Genomic DNA, 22,754 nt, shown 5'->3' on the forward strand with positions numbered 1-22,754 from the left:
GACCAGTATGTTACTTCGTTTTTGTCTTATCATTAAGGCTGAAACCTTGAGCAAACTAAAGGAGAATAATTCCCAATGATTTTCTGTTGTAGAAAAGCCTTTTTACTCAAGAGTTTTCAGTCACTGCATGAATATAAAGCATTTCTGTTGCAGGGAAATCAAACTGCCCCAGTACTCAAAAATTTGTTGTTGGAAAAATATGACAAACCGCAACATATTCTTGTAGCTAATGTATTATTGATGATGGTGATATTTAGCAATTATATAATACTTCAGAATGGTCAAAGCACCTTATTTAAGTTTATATACAATTGTGGCATGCCATTCTTGGGGAGATCAATCATATTCTCTCTTCGCACCTTCAGGTCTTTAGACTCACCAGCTTATGCAGACTTTTGGGTTTTAATGATAAATACTGCTGAAATGACATATTTTTCACTGGTCTATTCTGGTGCTGTTTTCCAAGTGTTTTCTTTTGTGTGTGTGTCAGTGACTCTGATATGGTATTTTTAAAACTTGCATTCTTGTGGTTTTAGATTGTGATTTTATAGTTTTAGTGTGTGGAGTCATTGCTAGCCACTTTGAATATAGTTGCATAGGAAAATGAGATGGAAACCTATTGCATTAAATAAATGAAAATCATATTAAGTATTCTTTATGACAACAGCCTTGTGAGGTAGGCCAGCAGCATTGTGTATTTAGCTAGGGATGACCACAATAAAACAACAAACAGGTGCTTCTCCCCTGAAAAAAAAAAGTATTTGATTGTGTTCTGGCTCCCACACATGGTCATAGCTTGGTGGCTGCCAAAGGCTTCATTGCAAAATTCCCTTCAATGCTTAACCACATATCAGGCTATGTGGTTCAGAAGTTCACAGTGGAGTTCTAATGTACAGGGTTAGGCATAAGCTAAGGCAATGTCCAAAAACTTGATACCCCATCTATATATGCCTTTTCTGAAGCGCAGGGTGGGCAAATTCATCCCTGCAGTTGCCATCCCAAGCCATAGGACTGGGCAAGCAAGCAGACACTGTTATGAATATAGGATGGGTTTGCTTGGTCTGCTTTTGTTGCATCCTTGCAAATGGAGGTGGAAATGACAAGATTGGCTCGTTGTCTGATCTAGCCTCAGATGCCCCTCTGGGGGTGGGAAGCAGTTTGCAGGCAGGAGGCAGTGCTGCATCAAGTCAAGTAGCTCTGTCACTGTACTCTGGATGTCTGATGACCAAAGTAGAGATCTTCCCTGACAATCCACTCTGCACCTCTTCGGTACCCAATCAGAACCTTCCAGACAGCTGGGTCCCTCCCCAGGATCCAGCTCCACACTTTCATCTCATCATTCCTCCCCCCTCTGCCCAGCCCTAACAAGAAGTCTCCATGGGGCCCATGACACATTGGGCATCTGGCAGCCATACCTATTTTTAATGCAAGTGCTAAAGTTTGCTTACTAAGTCATACTGGCTTGCAAGAATATTGAAGAAGTAAGGGTTGTCACATCATCCACTGCAGGCTGTTTACCACACTGCAATCTTAACTTTTCTACTAAGTTTTGTACATTTAAACTACTGTATTCTCACTATTTATTTTGGTGCCTTAGCTTGCAATATACTATAGCCTCAAATAATGTGTACAGTACACCCTTTTGAGGGGTGGTGGTGGAAATCAGTCATCATGGTCTAAGACCCTAAAACAGTATTTGCTGTAATATAATCAATAAACACGTGCATCTTTACATTGCTACTTCCCAAGTAATTTTTGGCAAAATGTACAGCTTAGAAATGTTAAAATAAATAAAATCTTGTTTATGAGTAATTATCTGATTTTATAATTACATGTATGATTGATTTATTTTTAGCAGAGAAAAATAAAAGCATCACTCACCTTTCGCTGACATTTGTAGGAATGAATTGCTGCAGCTCCTTCTATTTTGCGTTTTTGATGGCCCACCATTCTTACTAATGTGCTTCTCTTTCACTTTGCTTTCTGAGGTTTTCACTTATAAACTGAGCATGTTTAAAGTTGTTCTGAGTCACCTGATAAAACGTCAGGGTTTTTTTCCCTCCTCAAAGAAGTGGACAAAGGTTATGCCAAGCTGTTCTGTATGACGAGGATTAAAGATCATGTCAGCATAAGCTGCTGGTGATAAGACTATTTACAATATGACGACCCAAGTCTGCATGCAGTTTTTCTCCTTCTCAAGCCAGTGCACATTTATATGCACACTTAAACCCAAGCAAAATCCATTGAGATTCAACTGGAGTTACACAGCGAGAGGAACTAGCATGGTTATTTGGAATTAAAGTTGTAAGAAAGAAATAATTAAGTATGGTGCACAAACAAGTTTAGAACCAGCCCAGGATAAAAAGGCTATTCTTTTAAGCTGAACTGGAGCTATGGCAACAGTTTCAGTTTGTAAAATTAACTGTGTCATTGGTTAATGTTCTGGTGTTGATTGAATGAGAAAAACAGTTTAGTTGGCAAGAGCAGAGGAGTGTGGTTCAGAACTCCAATGTCATATTTTATACACAAAAACAATTAAAATGTTTGCATAGGAGGTTGAGTGGCTATAGAGCAAGACACACTCACTAATCTAAATGAGACTTTTACTAAGCTTGTTAACAATAAACTTTGACCTGCAAGATGTGGGCAGCTATCACATGGCCTTGAATGTGCTGTCTCTCTGCCTGTCCCCCAGCATTAAAATGGGATCATGAATACTATTAAAGAGTGGTCTACTTCATTGGTATGTGTTAAGTTATGGGTCTTCATGACAGTGCCCCCAATCTAGCTAATACTGTATTATTTGTGACAAAAGCCGCAAGCTTAAGCACAATTACTTGGGCATAAGCTGCATAAGTTGCTTCTGAGTGAACATTTATGTATTTGTACCATTTCTAGAGCAACCCATTGATCAAAGTTCCCAAGGGGGTTTACATAAATCTATAAATTATGCAAATACAATGCAAACCATAAGACAACCTCAATACAAATAACATAAAATCACAGAGCCAGTGTAAAACCTTACCCCAGGCATCCCCAACCTTCGGGCCTCCAGATGTTTTGGACTACAATTCCTATCACTGGGTCCTGTTAGCTAGGGATCATAGGAGTTGCAGGCCAAAACATCTGGAGGGCAGCAGGTTGGGGATGCCTGCCTTACCCAAACCATCTAAAAACAGACAAGCATAATACTGTATATAAAACAACCACCTTAAAACAGCAAAGACAAAGCAATTCATGTCCAGATCTAAATGCACTAAAAATTATCAAGATGTCTAAGGTTTTCCTATCAACTTTCTTAACATGCACAGAATTGAGATGGATGTCCTTATTTACAGTAGGGAATGTCCATAGCACATTGTAAGTGTACATGTAGAAGCTTTCAGAAAGGAAGGCTGTAGCTCAGTGGCAGAGCACCTGCTTTTCATGCAGAAGGTTGCAGGTTCAGTTCTCAACATTTCCAGGTAGGGCTGAGTCAGACCCTGGAGAGCCACCGCGAGTCAGGATAGGGAGTATTGAGCTGGATAACCAATGGTCTGATTCATATGGCTGGTTTTTGTGTCTGAGGTTCAACTCCTAGCAGCTCCGGTTAAAAAGATCAAATAGCAGGTGATGGGAAAGACCTCTGAGCACTGCAGTCAAGAGCAGGCAACACTGACCGTTGTCCGACTCAGTATAATACAGTTCCATAAGTATTTAAAAATTAAATTTCTACCCTGCCCTTCCTCCCAAAGGAGCCCATGGTGGCAAATGTGAAAGCACCAGGAAAAAGTAGCCAAAATGTTAAATGTGCAGGTGCATTTATGTGCTTGTTTAGTCTATTATTATTATTAAAAATAGAAACACTTATGAGTGTGGGGAGAATTGGGACTGTGTCACAAAGGAATGGAGGGTTACCCCATTTAGCTGGAAATAACCTTGTTGAACCTGCCACTTCTCTTGAGAAAGAAAGCCATTGTCTTGTTTACAGTGGCCTAATTAGGTTGCATACACACTGACTATATTTTTAAAGCACATTCCCCAGACCCAAATAATTCTGGGTATTGTAGTTTGTTCAGAATTACTGGGAATTGTACTGGTGAGGGATAAACCACAGTGCCTATAATTATTTGAGGGAAGGAATGTGCTTTGAATGCGCTTTAAAGGTATAGTGTGCAGGTGGAGCTGGACTAGTACCACATACTGTAAAACCATTTTCACATTAAGTTATGCTAGAAATAATTAGCAGCAAGAATTGCTACGTTATATAACTACATATAACAGAAGTTATAGATACCCCGCCTGCAATAGGCTCTATCAGACTTATTATTTATTTTATTTAATGCAAACATCCAAACATTATTTAATGGAAACATGAGCACCCCTGCCACAAACAAATAATAAAATCACAACTCAAGCAACGCATCGGCTCGTAAAAATAAACCAAGTAAGAGTCAAAATTTTAGTCCTTAAGTTTAAAGCTAAAAATTCAAACCCGTTCCAAGCATGGGAAGTAAAAGTCCAAAGGTGCGCAAGAAATAACATTAATTATATTTACAAATCTAGTTGCCTGTTTTAGGCATGAAGCAAGAGGCGTCTCCCAGTAACCTAGCGTTTGCAAGCACACTCCAGCCATAATTCGCCCCCGTCGGTATTTTTTTTAATCCCCCTACATTCGGAATCACGAATGTACAAAGAAGGAAACGATGCACAGCTTTCCATCACCATCGCCGTGCGCGCGCATTCACACACGCACTCCCCCCCTCCCAAACCCGCCGCCTCCCAGAAGCAGCCAGCCGAGGTGCAGCTCAGCCACTCTAATGGCTCTTTCCCTTCGACCCTGAAGCGGAATAGGAAGGACGGATGTCGTCACAGCGGCTTCTGATTGGCTGCTCGCCTGGCCGGGGCACTTGGGTCTCTTTTCTCGCGCCACTTTCAGGCGCTTTGGCGCGAGAGCGTGAAGTTGCGGGCCGGGTTTGGAGGCGCTGCGGGCGGCAGTCTGCTCCCTCTCCGCCATGGATTTGAGCGAGAGCCCGCGCGACGGGGCTGGCGACGGCTGCCGTGGAGGTAAGAGAGAGGCGCCGCCGTCGGGTCGGGTGGGCACCGGGTTGCGTGGAAGGGAGCGAGGGGGCTGCTGGCAAGAGGGGGGAGGGGGGGGCAGCGCAGGGCTAGGTAAGTAGGGAGTCCCGGGCGGCAGAAGCGGCAACCGCGCGTGGTTATTTGTCTTTTGGGAAACCCGTTGAATTGAGGCTAAGCCGCTGCAAACGGGGAAGGCTGATTTGGGTGCAAGCGTCCTGGATGAAGAGAGAAAGGCAGTACAACGTCATATACTGGTATGTTTACCTGGAAGTAAGTCACACTGGTTTCTGTGGTGCTTACTCTCGGGGATGTATGGGGATAGTGTTTATTCCTCCTGTGACACCTTTGCTTTTATTTGCCACCAAAAACGCCAGTTACAAACCTTGACATTTTTCATTTGAATGGTGTACATGGTTCAATAGGAATCTAAAAGAAACACACCTTTGCAGGTGCCCATTGGATTGCAGTCGTTTACAGTCGACAACAGCTATCAGTCAGTCAATCACCCATTTCCACCACCCTTCTGAGTGATACCCCCTCCCCACCCTTTCTCTACATATAGCGTCTGGGGACTTCTATTTCAGTGTATCTGAAGACGTGTGCATGCACACAAAAGCTCATACCAAAATAAAAACTTAGTTGGTCTTTAAGGTGCTGCTGGAAGGAATTTTTTTATTTTGTTTCCTCTTTTAACAAACCTTTGAAGTGGAGATTCTTATCTGAGTCTTTATTTGCATTGGACTAGAAATTGTGTGTGTATGATAGATTACTAATATAATTAATATAATATAATATAATATAGTTAAGTTTGGACTGTTTCCCCAAATGGCCAGTGACTGGAGACAGCACCCCTGCAGCATTGCTCTTTTAAGATGCAGCTAGCTACCTGGCAGGCTGGATAGAGTTAGGGTAATTGTGAAAGGCAAACAAACAGGTAGACTGATCTAATGGTTTAGCTACCTCACAAGGGAGTTGTGAGGGAAGCATGGAACACGAAAATATTGCTGCTGCTGGTTCCCTGTTGTCTTCAGGGTTACATAGGTTCTCCTCTCTAAAGTTAAAAAAAAGGGAGTTGGTGACTTGAAAGAGTTTATTTTGCTGAGGAGTTGGGTAAGTGTCTTGAAGTCGGGTTTGTAAGATATTATGTGTAAATTGGGAGGGCATAGGGAAGAGCACAAAGGTTTGATGAAATGAGAGGGGAGTGACTTGGCAACATTGCTGTCCAATGAAGCATGGAGCAAATGCAGTAGAAAATTCATTTTCTCTCCTGAAAAAGTACAGTGGTACCTCGGGTTGCGTACCCGATCCGTTCTGGGGTGCCCTTCGCACCCAGAAAAGTCCGCAACCCGAGGGCACTTTTCCTAATAATAATAATAATTATTTATTATTTATACCCCGCCCATCTGGCCGGGTTCCCCCAGCCACTCTGGGCGGCTTCCAGCAAAACACTAAAATACAGAAATCCATCAAACATTAAAAGCTTCCCTAAACAGGGCTGCCTTGAGATGCCTTCTAAAGGTCTGGTAATTGTTGTTCTTTTTGACCTCTAGTGGGAGGGCATTCCACAGGGTGGGTGCCACTACCGAGAAGGCCCTCTGCCTGGTTCCCTGTAACTTGGCTTCTCGTAGCGAGGGAACTGCCAGAAGGCCCTCGGAGCTGGACCTCAGTGTCCGGGCAGAACGATGGGGGTGGAGACGCTCCTTCATCATGTGCGAAAGCGTGATACAGTGCTTCTGCGCATGCACGTGCGGCAAAACCCGGAAGTAAACACTTCCAGGTCCCCACATTCGTAACCTAGAAAAATGCAACCCGCAGCGGAGGCAACATGAGGTATGACTGTATCTGGGTTGTTGAAATGTGGGCCCATAAAAGTTACTAAGGATGTAATCTTGTAACCCTCACATCAGAGATAGAGAGAGCGCTCCACAAACACAGAGGGACTTCTGTCAAGGTCAGCATGCAAAGTATTGCATTGTAGTTCACAAATATTACTTGCCTGACTGCCCACACATTTACCAGCCTGGTGCCCTTCAGATGTTTTGGACTACAATTCCCATCTGTCCTAGCTGATAGGAATTGCAGTTCAAAACATCTGGAGGGCACCAGATTGGGAATGCTGTGGTAGAGTAGACCTTTTAAGCATATTGATGGCCTGGAAATGGGTGGGGGTGGGATGGCCAGCTACGGTATCCTTAGTTGACAACTGCTTTCTAGCCTGATTGTCTGTGGCACGAATCACCTCCAGGCAATCAAGCAAGTGGCTATTTTCAAGCCTGTAGCAGTGTGTGTAATAATTGCTCAAAATAAAAATGCTTTTTTGCGTTTTTAAAGCTGACAGCAATACTTAGATGAGCCTTGATTTTCTCCCAAAAGATCTTTTGAATGCTTTTAGAAGGAATCATTTATGGAGAACATGATGGTGATACATGGAAATATGTTTCAATTGTAATCTGTCATGGAAAGAAGATTAATGTTAAGGTTTTACACTTTCCTAGTACTTCTAATTAGTACTGTTCTATAACTGTAATTTTTTAGTGATGGCAGATATTGCTGTGTCTGCAAAGAGCAAAAAAAGCTTTCCCTCTGCATTTTTATGCTTATGAATACTTATGTACCACTGACTTAATGGCTTCACATAAAAAAAACCCCTGCACACCCTGCTTTTAATGTCTACAAATCTTTAGGGGTTTTTCTGCACAATCCTAAACTGTTGTTTAGAAGCCTCATAGAGTTCAATAGAACATTCTCCCATTTATGTAGACTTTTATGTGCAATTTGGTCCATAAAATTAGCAAAACAAATCAATTTCATTTAGATTTCTGTTTTGATAAATGACAGCAAGGATATATTGATAGTAATCATTGATGGTACTTAAACTAGTGCAAGCAATACAGTATTTGGGACTCGCTTACTTAACTTGGATTAGATGGGTGTCATACCTACTTGCTTGAACAGCAAATGGTAATCTCTGATTGTAAGGTGTGAATTAACACACAAGGGGTGTGTGTGTGCAGGGATTAAGGTGCTTCTGTTGCTGTTTCAGTTGCCTTTCCCGTGCATTTTAGAGCTTTACATAATTAGGGTTCTAAAATATGTGGGAAGCCTTCAGGAGTAAAAAGGGGCCCTGCTTCTGACAGTCTGGTAAGTCAGAAGGTGACTGAAATGGCAACAGAGAGGGGGGGACCTGGTGTGGTTAGCCCTTCTGCCCTTCCCCTATGCACACAAATTATTAAAAAACAATTTGAGCCAAAGCCTGAAAATATTACCTGAACAGTTGGGAATGTGAGGAGATTTTTGTATGGGGGGAGTGTCCACTATCTTTATTCCCTCCTAACCTGTTGGATAAGGCACCAAGATAAGGTTGCCTTCTCTAAGCAGCATTGAACTAAAAAGTTCTTAATATAAGTACAGTAGTGTTAAGACACTTGTACAGTGATTAAAACAGATTTTTTTTGTAAGCTACAGTTGGTAATGAACAATATTTATTCCTTCAAATATGACTAGCTCATGTAAATAGAAATGAATAAATATTTCAAATTCTTAGGCTCTAGCATATGTTGTTTGAAAGCTCTGTGAAGGCCTCATGCATCATAGCAACTTTTCACACTACTCCCATGATCCCTAGCTAACAGGACCACTGGTCAGGGAAGATGGGAATTGTAGTCCAAAACATCTGGAGGGTCAAAGTTTGGGGGTGCCTGGTTTAGAGCCTTGGTCAGCTCAGCTCCACTCCCAAAACACACTGTGTTTATTCTGGCTACTGCCTGCCTGTGTTTTTGGCAGGCACAGCTGGTGAAGCTCCCCTTGGTTGGAGCAGCTGAGCAGAGTTATGTGTTGGGACACCTGCTACATCCAACTCCCCTCCACTGTGGAAGGTTAGGGCAGGCATCCCCAAACTTCGGCCCTCCAGATGTTTTGGACTACAATTCCCATCTTCCCTGACCACTGGTCCTGTTAGCTAGGGATCATGGGAGTTGTAGGACAAAACATCTGGAGGGCCGCAGTTTGGGGATGCCTGGGTTAGGGGTTTGGATTGTTTTGTCTCAGTGCAATCCTTATACAAGTTTACTTAGACATAGACCACATGGCGTTCAGTAGGAGTCACATCCTAGGTATTTGTGTATATAATTGTAATCTTTTATATTGTTTCAATGTTACCGTCAAGACTTGGAAATTATTTTTATTAAAATACTTGTAAATAATTGACAAAACAATTAAATAAAAGGCTTTTCTGTTACTTTGGGTAACAACTGTTATGTAAACTCACCTGCTACAGCTCTTGACACCATTTCACAGTCTAGCGTTGCTGTCCCTCATTCCTACGGCACCCCCAGAAAATCCTCTGGGCTCGGGATCCTCAGGAAAGGTGTGGGGAGTGTGGGGACCACCAAGGGTCAGTCAGAGGCAGCTTGTATGAGTGATTCCCCCTTCCTGATGCCTCCCCATGCCACATCAGCAGCTTCTGATCCATAGGTGTAGTAGGGGGAGGCAGCTGCCCCCCATCAAGTAAGTAAATTAAAAATACTTAACTAAAAGTAGAAATTGTAGAAAAAAATATAGTAAAATTTCTTTTATTTTTAATTTTGCAGGGACAGTTATTTGCAGGTTTTGCTTAATTTCACATTTAAAAACCTCTCTCATTGGCTGTGGCATTTGATTATTGGTATAATGGTGTGTGTTTATTTAAATGTTGTGCACTCTGTTTCTAACCTTTGTTAATAACGACTGTTGTGCTTTTCAGAAGCTGATTCTGCAAACCTTACAGCTTCACGTTCACGCCGTGAGAAGAAAGTTAAAAAAGGGAGACAAGAAGCATTAGAACGTTTGAAAAAAGCAAAAGGTGGTGAGAAAATAAAATATGAGGTAACTAAAATGTTCTAGCTTTAGTTCCATGGAAATGCATAATGGGAAAGTGCTGCTGTGTTGTGCTCTGTGTGTGTGTGAGAGAGAGAGAGAGAGAGAGAAAGGTGCTGTACCTAAATTTACTGATTAAATGTGCTTATCAGTGTTATCTTTATATAAATAGAAGTCCTGACCAGGACTGCATATCTGACTTACTCATTTACTATATTTTCTGGCCCATTTGAAAAGAGGGACAGTTACAATGGTTACTCCCAACTTCTTGTTGCAGGTTGAAGAGTTCGCAAATGTTTATGATGAAATTGATGAAGAACAATACTCCAAGATTGTCAGAGAACGGCAGGATGATGACTGGATTGTGGATGATGGTTTGTGGAGTGGATTTAATTTTTCACGCAGCTATTCTTCCCTTGGTTTGGATAATCTTTGCTATATGCATTTTTTTTAAAAAAAAACAACCCATAGAGACTATCCAATCCCTTGTGTGCATCCAAAGGAACTTATTAGGCAGAGGGCCTTCTCGTTGGTGGCGCCCGCCCTGTGGAACACCCTCCCACCAGATGTCAAAGAAATAAACAACTATCTGACTTTTAGAAGACATCTGAAGGCAGCCTTGTTTAGGGAAGTTTTTAATGTTTGATGGTTTATTGTGTTTATAATATCTGAAGCTGCCCAGAGTGGCTGGGGAGGACTGGCCATATGGGCGGGGTATAAATAAATTATTATTATTATTAATAATTATATAAAGGCTAAAAAATGAAAGTAACTGGTCTGAACAGCGCTTTTATCGATGAGATCTGCAATATAACTTGTGACCTGGTTATGTGGCTTTGCACATTGTTATCAGAAATTGGACCATAGTGTTCAGGGTGGGAGTGGGGTTTTCCTTCAAACTGATAGAGGGGCCACAACAGCCACTTGTTATGGGCTGGTTGTGCTTACTGTAGGCCACTAGAATATGTGAAAAGCTGGCCCAACCTTGTAAAAAGCTTTCAGTCAAGTAAATGGTCAAGGGTTGGTGTTAGGTTGATAGTCACAAGCTGTCTAGCTGTTCCTGGCCAACTTGCTATTCTTAGGTTGCTGTTTGCACTATTTCAGCCAAAGCATATGTTGGTTGGGCCATTTGGGCTTTGATGCACAAATTACTTCACAGAGGGCATGTTTACATTTAAGCTTACTAAGCAGAAAGTAGGTCATTGGTTTTTAGTAGAACTTAATTTAATGTATCAAAGAACAGGAGATGAGAGGGTTGATGATACATTTGGAATCTAAGCTGGATTTCCCCCGAGTGAAACATCCCTCACAAATGAAGTGGTCGTGTTGAATTTAATAATAATCATGATAATAATAATAATTTATTATTTATACCCCGCCCATCTGGCTGGGTCTCCCCAGCCACTCTGGGCGGCTTCCAACAGAAAAATAGAACACAGTAATCTATTAAACATTAAAAGCCTCCCTGAACAGGGCTGCCTTCAGATGTCTTCTAAAAGTCTGGTAGTTGTTTTCCTTTTTGACATCTGTTGGGAGGGCGTTCCACAGGGCAGGCGCCACCACCGAGAAGGCCCTCTGCCTAGTTCCCTGCAACTTGGCTTCTCGCAACGAGGGAACCACCAGAAGGCCCTCGGTGCTGGACCTCAGTGTCCGGGCAGAATGATGGAGGTGGAGACGCTCCTTCAGGTATACTGGACCGAGGCCGTTTAGGGCTTTAAAGGTCAGCACCAACACTTTGAATTGTGCTCGGAAACATACTGGGAGCCAATGTAGATCTTTCAAGACCAGTGTTATGTGGTCTCGGCGGCCGCTCCCAGTCACCAGTCTAGCTTCTGCATTCTGGATTAGTTGTAGTTTCCGAGTCACCTTCAAAGGTAGTCCCACGTAGAGCGCATTGCAGTAGTCCAAGCGGGAGATAACAAGAGCACGCACCACTCTGGCTAGACAGTCTGCAGGCAGGTAGGGTCTCAGCCTGCGTACCAGATGGAGCTGATAAACAGCTGCCCTGGACACAGAATTGACCTGCGCCTCGATGGACAGCTGTGAGTCCAAAATGACTCCCAGGCTGCGCACCTGGTCCTTCAGGGGCACAGTTACCCCATTCAGAACCAGGGAGTCCCCCACACCCACCCGCCCCCTGTTCCCCACAAACAGTACTTCTGTCTTGTCAGGATTCAACCTCAATCTGTTAGCCGTCATCCATCCTCCAACCGCCTCCAGGCACTCACACAGGACCTTCACTGCCTTCACTGGTTCTGATTTGAAAGAGAGGTAGAGCTGGGTATCATCCGCATACTGATGGACACCCAGCCCAAACCCCCTGATGATCTCTCCCAGCGGCTGCATGTAGATGTTAAAAAGCATGGGGGAGAGGACAGAACCCTGAGGCACGCCACAAGTGAGAGCCCAGGGGTCTGAACACTCATCCCTTACCACCACTTTCTGGTCACGGCCCAGGAGGAAGGAGCGGAACCACTGTATAACAGTGCCCCCAGCTCCCCACCCCTCTAGACGGTCCAGAAGGATGTTATGGTCGATGGTGTCAAAAGCCGATGAGAGATCCAGCAGGACTAGGAAACAGCTCTCACCTTTGTCCCTAGCCCGCCGGAGATCATCAACCAGTGCAACCAGGGCTGTTTCAGTCCCATGATGAGGCCTGAATCCCAACTGGAAGGGATCCAAATGGTCCGCTTCTTCCAGGCGTGCCTGGAGTTGTTCAGCAACCACTCGCTCAATCACCTTGCCCAAGAATGGAAGATTTGAGACTGGGCGATAGTTGGCCATATTAGCCGCATCTAAAGATGGTTTTTTAAGAAGCGGTTTAATGACCGCCTCTTTCAGCGGGTCTGGGAATACTCCCTCATAGAGGGAAGCATTTACCACCCCGCGGAGCCCATCGCCCAGCCCTTCCCGGTTCGCTTTTATTAGCCAGGATGGGCAAGGGTCAAGGAGACAGGTGGTTGGTTTCACTCGTCCAAGCAGCCTGTCCACATCCTCGGAGGTAACAGATTGAAATTGATCCCATGAAACGTGACTAGACAGGGCTCCAGCACTCTCCCGCCCCGGCCCTGCTCCCACGGTGGAGTCTACCTCCCTCCGAATCTGAGCGACTTTATCTGCAAAAAACTTTGCAAAAGCATTGCAGGAGATAGTGGGGTCCCTACCAGGCCCCGATGACGAAGGTGGTTCGGATAGATTGCGGACCACCTGGAACAGTCTCCTGCTGCTGTTTTCTGCAGATGCGATAGAAACGGTGAAGAAGGTCCTCTTCGCTGCTGCCATTGCCACTTGGTAGGCTCGAAGTTGAGCTCTAGCCCGTGTTCGGTCGGATTCAGAATGAGTTTTCCGCCACCGGTGCTCTAGCCGTCTCAACGACTGTTTCAATGCCCTCAGCTCCGGGGAAAACCACAGGGCTGTCTGGGCTCCATGCAATCGGAGAGGGCGCTTCGGAGCCAAACAGTCAATAGCCCTGGTTAACTCCACATTCCAGCGGGCCACCAGGGAATCGGCTGAAAGGCCATCAACATGGGATAAAGCATCCCCTACCACTCTCTGGAAACCATTTGGATCCATTAAGTGGTGTGGGCGGACCATCCGAATAGGTCCCACCTCCCTGCAGAGGGGAAGGGTCGCGGAGAAGTCCAGTTGCACCAGGTAGTGATCTGACCATGGCACTTCGTTAGTTTCACTTTTACTTGTGTCAGTTCACCAACATCCATAGAGGTAAACACCAGTTCCAAGGCATGTCCGCGGCTATGAGTTGGGCCAGACTTATTCAGGGACAGCCCCATGGAGGCCATGCTTTCCACGAAGTCCCGAGTGGCTCCTTGTAAGGTCGTGTCGGCATGGATGTTAAAATCCCCTAAGACAACCAAGCTAGGTGTCTCCAGGAGCACATCCGACACGACCTGAAGCAGCTCGGGCAGGGAATCCTTGGTGCAGCGGGTGCAATATTTTTGTTGGCAAGAGGACACTCTAAATACAAGTTACAAAATGATGGAAAAGCAAGAGGAACTGGGCTGATCTTCACATCCAGATAGAGTCTGGGTTTGTCTGCTAAGCCCATATATGGCTGCCCGATGGTTAAAGTATGGCACTTTTCCTACATAGATGGTGTTGGCTACGTAGAAGATGGCAGGGAGATTTTCGATGAAGAGTTGGAAGATGATGCTCTTGATCCCAGCAAGAAAAGTGAGTGAACATTTTTTTAAGCAGCTTTCCTGAAAGGGAGTTAATTAAAATTAGACATAGCAACTCATTGAAAGGGTACACATTTTTATATTGCTGAGGGACAAAGTGGAGTTTCCCTGGCGTTGCTAGGAGCGTTCAGACTTTGGATGATGCCTTAAACTGATGTTATTGTAAAACAGTAGTGGACACTTCGAATCGCCTCTTTGAGGCCATGTCAAGAAGAACAGAGTAGAGAGGTTATGCATTATATTGCTGTTATCTGTAATAAATACTTACTGGTGTTTTGCTTTTAGTGTTTGAATGTGTCAAATGCCAGTTCAGGTAACTGTGTCCCTTTTCTGCTTCAGGAAGCACTTCCATTGCGTTGCTGTAAAAATAAGTCAATTAATTAATCAGTGTACTGTACATGTTTTTAGAGTAGCAATAGAAAGTTAAGTTGAAAGGGGGGGGGGAAGTAATTTCAAAAAAATACTCTGTGAAGTGGCAACTGAAACATTAGCAGACCTTTTATTTTTGTATTTATGTCATAGAAATTATACATTGCTTTATTGTAAACAAACAAACAAACCCCAAAATGGTTTACAAAAAGGTAAGACAAGAAGATCAAGAAAATATTATGACCCTGCTTTACAACAATCAGTAGTTAAAATGCAAAAATGGATTAAAATTACCTCAACTTTCTAAGCATCTGCGTAGGCTTGTCGTAAACAAGAATGTTTTTAGCAGGCCCTGGAAAGAGTAAAGTGTAGGTCCCTGCTTGATCTCAATAGGCAGAGAGTTCTAAAGTGCAGGCGCCGCCTCATTAAATGACCAGGTTCTTGCAAATGTGGAATGGGTGTTATGTGGCACCTGGAGTAGGGCTACTTATACCCATCAAAGTTGTCAAATGCACGTGTGAGGTAAGGCTATTATAAGTTAACATTTTTTAAAATAGTGATTTTCATTTCCAAAATACAAATAACAAAATGAGAATAGTTACAGGTAGGTAGCCGTGTTGGTCTGAGTCGAAGCAAAATAAAAAAATTCCTTCAGTAGCACCTTAAAGACCAACTAAGTTTATATTTTGGTATGAGCTTTCGTGTGCATGCAAAATATACCAAAATATAAACTTAGTTGGTCTTTAAGGTGCTACTGAAGGAATTTTTTTAAAATGAGAATAGTTACACTGTATAGTTACTAACAGAAGTTAATGTGTGCTGCATTCCCACCCACCCCCACCCTTTACGTGTAGGTAAGATCAATTTCAAAAGAATAGTTGGGCTGATTTTGTGACAGTTTAACAGCCATTTAAATAACTGAAGTGTGGTTTCACTCTGTCCTCATCAAGTTTCAAGTAAACTGATGAATAATTCTATTTCATCATGACTTTATTATCAACATGTGCCAGGTGGTTTCCTTTGTATAATTTCAATAATTTGACACATTCTTTATTTTTCTTAGGCTGAGCTGAATATTAAAAGGAGCTAAATTTTCAGCATTAAAAAACCCAACAGGTTTTCAGGTTGGAGTGGGGAATCTTTCTTTAAAAAAACCCCACACACCTCTAACAGTTTACCTTTTACTTGCTAATTTACTGCTGTTTGTTTTCCCAAACAATTGCATAGCCCTGTAAATTTGGAAAGGGAGCAAGTATACTGGGTATTCTGTGGTAAGGTATTTGCAGTTGATTCAACAAGCAACTATGGCAGCTGTTTTAAAACCAGTCTACGTGAAGTCTGCTCAATGTACGGATTGTTTGTGTAACAGTTTACAACATAATCTTTAGTGTGCTACTGCGAGACATCCCTCCTTATAAGCCTGGTGGTTTCATACAGGGTACATATAAAGCTGCATATAAACTGCTGCCCATGTAGAGCTATCTCCAGGTGGTCTGATCTTTACATAGTTCTGCAATTCTGTGCCCACTTACCTTGGAGTAAACCCTCATGAACTCTGTTGGTCTTGTTTCTGAGTAGACAAGCACAAGATTGCACGGTACATCAGTTTTCAAGCTAACTTGCAATGTAACTTGCAAGTGACTTACATGCAGCTGCTTGGTCACTTATGGTTCATTTCTAATAATGGATGATTCAATCTTGAATATTGATCTGCAGTTGTCATTACTAATAGATTTTGACCTATCAATAGGCTTGTGATAATTAAAGGTGCTGTATTATTCTGTTAGGAAGAAGAGACACAACTTCTGCAAATGACAAGAAAAATGTGAAGAAGCCTTTGGTATCGAAACCAAACACTATAAAATCTATGTTTATGGCCAGCACTGGGAAGAAAAGTGCCGACGTAAGTTATATTTTAAGCAAAAAATATGTCTGCTAAATTTAGACAGATAAAGATATATATGCCCTCAGATCTGTTGCTCAGTTTATGGTTTTGAAAAAAACTGCCGTAGAAGGGCATTGCATGATTGCTTAGTTTTCATTGTAAATGATGATCCTGTTTTTTCCAATGAGCTTTTTTCAAAAGTTTACTTAGCACATGCATCTCCTTTCACAGAAAGCTGTTGACCTGTCTAAGGATGATTTGCTAGGAGACATTTTGCAAGATCTAAATGCTGAGGTAGGAATTTAAGTGTGTTCTGCGGGGTGGGGGTGGTAGAGGAGCAAGGTGTAGAGTTCATGTTCTTGAAATGCTTGGAAGAGAATGAAATATAAACTGGATTAGGGACGGCAATCCTATAGTCCATGTAAAGGCATACTAGGGGCCAAAGGATATTGGGGACTTCTCTCTTCGCAGACAGAAAATGAGATCTGGTACTGGGGGCGTTTGTTGCCACCACAAGAAGCTCCACATTTGTCCCTCCTTCACTGCTGATGCTCCAGGGATAGGGAGAGTGGCTTTGGAACCTGTTTCCCCACCCATGTGTCAAGTAAGATAACAGACACCAGCCCTGGCATGCCTGATTCCCTGCAGCCGCTTCCCCCTTCCCCTGGCCAATGTGAGGCTTACATAGCTTTGGATTTGGTGGTTCCTGTGCCAGATTCTGTCTTCTCACTGCTGATGTTGTTTTGCTCTGGATAGGCAACCTGATAATACTTGAGTACCTGAAAGCAAGACGTATTTGATCCAAAGTTAGAAAGAGCCCCGTGAAATGGGGTTGCCTGTTGCAAACTGTGAGAGGATGGTAGGGCAAGGATACAATTGTACCGTATTTTTCCATGTATAAAACACCCCCATGTATAAGACGACCCCTGTTTTTTTAACCCAAAATTAAGAATTTTTTTTTGCTTTTTGGGGGTGGGGGAGGTCACTTCCGCCAATCACTCACCACTTGCCACCACCAACAGCCCACTTGCCGCAGCCACTGATTGCCCGCCTACCTGACCACAGATGCCAATCGCCTGCTCAATTGCAGCAGCCACAGCCAATCACCAGCAGGCCTTGTCTCAACCACCAATCACCCGCTCAGTTGCCGCTGCCAATCTCCTGCTTGCTGCTGCCATTGATCACACGTCCCCCCTCTGCAATCGCTATCCATGTATAAGACAACACCCATTTTTTGCCTATTTTTAAAGCAAAAAGCATCGTCTTATACACGGAAAAATACAGTAATAATTAAACAAAATCCTGTACCAGGGTTGCCCTTTCTTCAAGGAACTGGTGACTGTTCAGTGTGGGGAAGGGATATAAAGGGTGTATGCATTTTTATGTGGAACATAGCAAACTCTATCTTTCTTTTGAAAGTTCTGCTACAGCAGTGACTGATGCCTAATGTTTTTCTTCTTTGTAGACAGTTCCTTTAGCACCACCACCGGTTGTAGTTCTAAAAAAAAAGAGGCTTTTTGGAACACCATTGAATCCCTTTTCTGTGCAGTCTCAAGTGTCCAAGGTAATATTCCAAAATGGAAATGTTAATCTTAAGATTTCTGAGTAGTTTATGTGTCTGTTGCTTTAGAACTTCCATATGCTTCTTGCTATTTTAAAAACTTAATTTGATTTGTTGCTGTGCGAGCGAACATAAAATCAAAGCTAGCAAAATCAGTATAGTTAATATCAGCTAGAATGGAAAAAAAGCATCTGGCTATCAGTTGTATGGTGGCTTTTTACTCCAAATCTACTTAAATGAGCTTAATGTTTCAACTTGCATTCTTTGGAGAGGATATAGTAGTAGATCACAGGGTTTGAAAGGTGTGGGGGTTCCTCTTTGGAATACAGATGCTGTGAAGTGCATAGGATGGAATGAAACTTATGCTTCCCTTCCTCCTCTGGGATGTCTTGGAGAAGGACTTCCCTTTTCACCCAGCCCAGTACTCCTGATCATCTGATGAGCGGGGCAAGGAGGATATTTTTTTCTTCCATGGTGGTGCTGCCACTGGAGGGAAATTGCGCTGAGCGGCTGGCAGGCTACTCTTGAAGGCTTGCTAGTCCAGCTGAAGTCCCCATGGGGGCCAGGGGTTTGCCACCCTAATCTGGTTTTTAATTAAAATAACTTGTGCTTATAGAGAACGTCTTCTGAGGTGAGAAAACCTGTCAAAAAAGAAGTTTCTTCACCAAATTCATCTCATTCTAAGAATTCAGTCTACACAGCTAGATCAGATGTAGTCAAAGAAGAGAGAACTGAACCTGAAAATGGAATGCAAATGGTTGAAAATGGAGAACGGGAAAAAGCTAAACAAGAGGAAGCTACTATAGGTATTTGTTATATTTTGGTAATAGTGCTCATCGCCTTGTATTTTCAATGACATTCACCTCTGTGATTGATAGTTTATTTGATGATGTTTGACTTTGTTTTATATTGCATTTGTATGTATTAATGTTCTTATAGAAACCTTATTGAAATCGCTGTGCGAGAAAAATAACTGCCTAAATAATTTAAATAAATAAAATCATTGAAATATAGTACATTGAGTCTTAAAGTCTCTGCATAATGCTTACAGAAGATGAACAGGCTATAATGGATTTTGATGACGGGGACTTTGATGAATCTATGGAGGAAGGTGCAGTTGTAGAAGAATCGGTCACAATCCTGAAGGAAGAGGTGAAAACAGAAGATAGACAAATACAGCAAGTGGACTCTGTGAAAACAGGCTCATATTTCTTGTAAGCACTTAAAAATCCTTAGGGACTTTTTGTTCTGGTTTCCACTTTTAACTTTCTACTAAGTTCACTAACAGTATGGAAAGCGTCTCAAGGCTTCATGGAGATGGAGAAATGTTCTCAGAAGATGTTAGTTGACTTGGAGTAATGAACTTAGGACGATCAAAAACTTTTCTTCAGTGTTCTTCTGAAGAAAAGATGACCCTTTAAAATACTCATTTCACATGTAAAGCTATGCCTTTTTTTTTTCTTCCTCATGTATTGTATTTCAGAAACTCTCCCATCCCTGATGTTTCTTGTTGGGACAGAATTGATGATGATGAAGAAGAAGGGCATCTAGCTTCCGAAATTCAAGTGGATTCCAGTCAGTTGCCTTTGATAAATGGGGAAGATGGGGAACAAATCTTCAGGTTCTATTGGCTAGATGCTTATGAAGATCAGTATAATCAACCAGGTATGTATACAGTGGTACCTCGGTTTAAGAACAGCCATGTTTACGAACTATTTGGTATACAAACTCCACAAAACCGGAAGTAGTGTTCCGGTTAGCGAACTTTATCTCAGTCTACGAATGGAAACTGAACGGTGGAAGGGCACCAGTGGTGGGAGGCCTCATTAGGGACAGCGCGCCTTGGTTTAAGAACAGCTTTGGTTTAAGAACGGACTTCTGGAACGGATTAAGTTCTAAAACCGAGATATCACTGTACATAAGAAAATTCCTCTTTACTCTCCCTGCCTTCTTTTGACCAAAGTTATAAAGGACCATTTTTCAAAAGGGGCCTACTGTCCACTAGTTTCCTTGAAGCTGAATGTCTTTTTATGCCTGACCGTCAAGAAAAACCTGCTTTGATATTGACTAGGCATGAACTTAGAACTATATATTAGTATCTTCAGGTTCCAAAAGGCTGGCTGAGGCTTAAGTGCTGCAGTGCATTGGAAGACGGTGAATTGCAGTGGAGGGGAGGTGCTTTAAACCTTCAGCCATTTTCCCCGTGCAACTTTGGTTATGACTATCTTCCGAAGGGCATAAAACCTAAATGCCATTACTGTACTTGTTTTTAATGGGCTGGATCAATACTTTTCCTTCCATTCTCCGAAGGGCTCTATATCCAGGGGAAGCTCCTGCTGGAGGGAAGGGGTGGCAGGGAATGGCACAACAGACTGTGGGGTGAAGGGGGAATTGGTGAAAATTGCCAGGGGGACAGTGCCCTGGGTGGAATTTTACCCACTGATAATCTGGATAGAGCCCAATAATAAGTGTAGCCCAAAAGCAGGTTGCCCAGTGGGGTAGAGCTGCAGCAATAGCCTCATGGCAGCAGAGTCACTGCAGTTTACTGGAAGGGGTGAGACGGTGGAGGGATTGGGACTGTGCGGCCACATGGGTGATGCTGGTTTGCCACCACTTTGCTCATTCCAGTAAACAGCAGTGATCCCACTGCCAAGTGGTTCCACCACCGCCGTCAAGCGGCTCCTTCCCCTGCTCCAGACACACACAGAAGTCTCTGGTAAAGGCTCCCTTTTATCAGAAGTATTTCCCCCCCCCCCTTAATTTCTAGGACTTTACCATAATGTACCTTAATTTGTATGCACATCAGATTCAGGAAGGAGTAAAATGAAGGTTAATGGCTACAGCTTGTTCAGCTCCCCCTCCCAGATGAACATTCATTTAGATCTTGGGCAGGGGATTAAGTGCTGAATATACCCAATATTTTTGTGAAAGTAGCAAATGATCACTGAAGTTTGGGTGAAACCGGGGACTAATGGGGAGGGGGCAATCCTATCCCTAAAAACTCTTGTTTAATGTTTTTACTTTTATCTTGGATTCTGCACGGTGGCTTCTGAATGGTGTATAATTATGAAAAGACTTGTTCCTTGATTATGAAAAGAGATCCTGTCGTCATAACTTTTCAAGGATGAATAATAAAGACTGCACCTGGTTTCAATTAGTAACGTGGAGGAAAATAAATTTTGGCATTACTTTTTGTTTAAAAGAATCATAATCATTATAGCAAATGAGGTATTAACTGTATTATGTGAAGGATTCATATTATACCAGGACGAATAAGAATTTCACACAGTCCCTGCACACCCACCCCATAATAGTTAGAGGGTAAGACTGCAAATGGCTTAATTTCTTGATTTCATATATCTGATATAAATCACATTAACATCAGCTAGTGGAGATCTAGTTTTTGTGACTGCCCTTGCCTTTACTCGTTGTGTGGTATGATTATTTAGTATTCTATGGGATGATGCAGCAGAAACTCTACTTAACTGTCCAAGAGGATAATTCATTTCAGTATTTGTAGCTGCAAGTTGTGAATGTTTGTTTTTATGTATAATAGCTGTTGAGACACTTTGGACCAGGCATCCCCAAACTGCGGCCCTCCAGATGTTTTGGTCTACAACTCCCATGATCCCTAGCTAACAGGACCAGTGGTCGGGGAAGATGGGAATTGTAGTCCAAAACATCTGGAGGGCCGAAGTTTGGGGATGCCTGCTTTGGACCATTAGTCTTTGAATGTATCGGCCCAATCATTTTTGCCATCAAAAGCTTGCTTCTTTCAATCATCCTATGATAATAATTCACATGACCCTAGTCTTTTGAATGTGATAGCCATCCTCAGAATGGATTTTCAAACATTTTGGGTAGTTTGCTGCACCTGTACTGACTTGCGGTTGAATGGAGATAGAAACGGGGAGAACAGGATCCATGTTGATTTCATGTAAAATGACATGTGATGTGAATGTACTCACAATATTAAGATACCAAATTATCCCAGACATTTAATGACAGACACCTTCAGTACCTATATCTCCTTTGCCTGTATATTGAAGTGTTTTATAGTGACAAATTTAAGTTCGCTGATTTCAGTGGGTCTGCTCTGCATATGGCATAGTCATGTACAATCTAGGAAAATGTATAACCTGCTGCTTCCCCCCCCCCAGCAGAAATAATAGAAATAGCTTGCAAAATAAAATAAGCAAAATACAATAATGAAACGAAATAAAGATATAATATCCAAGCACTAAAACCAGCATTAAAAACAAGTACTAGGAAGTAAGGAGGGGTAAGTAACAGAAGGTATGGGGTGGCGTAGTTTCAAGTCTCTTTTTGAAACAAGGTGGCATTTAATACCTTGCATTCCATCGTGATGTGTGCCTGCATACTACAAGACTCTTAAAGCAATCACTTGACTGTGGAGTACTGACTTTCAGCAGATGGAGCTGTCAATTAGGGACTACAAATTGGAAATCATTCTGCTCCCATGGGTGAATTAGTGTGTTTATTCAGTAATTCTTAGTATTGCAGCTTTTCCATTAGCAGCTGTGCTAAGCTGTTTTGATTAACGTGCATTGTCTGTCTTTTACCTTTTCATTTTAGGAGTGGTATTTCTCTTTGGTAAAGTATGGATTGAATCGGCACAGTCCTATGTGAGCTGTTGTGTGACAGTAAAAAATATTGAGAGAACTATTTACCTACTCCCACGTGAGTCGGTACGTCCCTTTATGCTGGAGACTTCTCTGTCATAAACTGTCTGTTTATGGAAAGTTATTCAGGCAAAATGCATTGTTACAAATTTATGGAATACTAGTGGCAGGTGCCTGGTGCTGCC

The 22,754-nt window shown here is 42.6% G+C and overlaps 2 protein-coding genes across 4 annotated transcripts in view; one reads left to right on the forward strand and one right to left on the reverse strand.

Moving 5' to 3' along the window:
* PCYT1B (phosphate cytidylyltransferase 1B, choline) overlaps nt 1-4,806 on the reverse strand; it is a 28,187-nt gene extending 23,381 nt beyond the window's left edge. The window contains exons 1-2 of one of the 2 annotated variants that reach the window (XM_088668720.1): nt 4,538-4,806; nt 1,882-2,097 (exon numbers count right to left, since the gene is read on the reverse strand). In XM_088668720.1, the coding sequence (XP_088524846.1) occupies nt 1,882-1,950 (69 nt within the window). In that variant the 5' untranslated portion in view covers nt 1,951-2,097; nt 4,538-4,806. Of the gene's footprint in view, nt 1-1,881 lie in introns of both variants that reach the window. The other variant, XM_035116104.3, reaches the window with a different exon arrangement.
* Nucleotides 4,783-22,754, forward strand: part of POLA1 (DNA polymerase alpha 1, catalytic subunit) — a 186,394-nt gene continuing 168,422 nt past the window's right edge. For both annotated transcript variants that reach the window (XM_088668719.1, XM_035116609.3), the window contains exons 1-11: nt 4,783-5,046; nt 9,800-9,921; nt 10,190-10,286; nt 14,023-14,103; nt 16,268-16,383; nt 16,597-16,659; nt 17,831-17,929; nt 18,543-18,732; nt 18,978-19,140; nt 19,410-19,591; nt 22,523-22,635. In XM_088668719.1, coding sequence (XP_088524845.1) covers nt 4,995-5,046; nt 9,800-9,921; nt 10,190-10,286; nt 14,023-14,103; nt 16,268-16,383; nt 16,597-16,659; nt 17,831-17,929; nt 18,543-18,732; nt 18,978-19,140; nt 19,410-19,591; nt 22,523-22,635 — 1,278 coding nt within the window. In that variant the 5' untranslated portion in view covers nt 4,783-4,994. The remainder of the gene's footprint in view (nt 5,047-9,799; nt 9,922-10,189; nt 10,287-14,022; nt 14,104-16,267; nt 16,384-16,596; nt 16,660-17,830; nt 17,930-18,542; nt 18,733-18,977; nt 19,141-19,409; nt 19,592-22,522; nt 22,636-22,754) is intronic.

Source organism: Zootoca vivipara, chromosome 4 (assembly GCF_965207765.1).
Source record: "Zootoca vivipara chromosome 4, rZooViv2.hap1.1, whole genome shotgun sequence".
Lineage (NCBI taxonomy): Eukaryota > Metazoa > Chordata > Lepidosauria > Squamata > Lacertidae > Zootoca > Zootoca vivipara.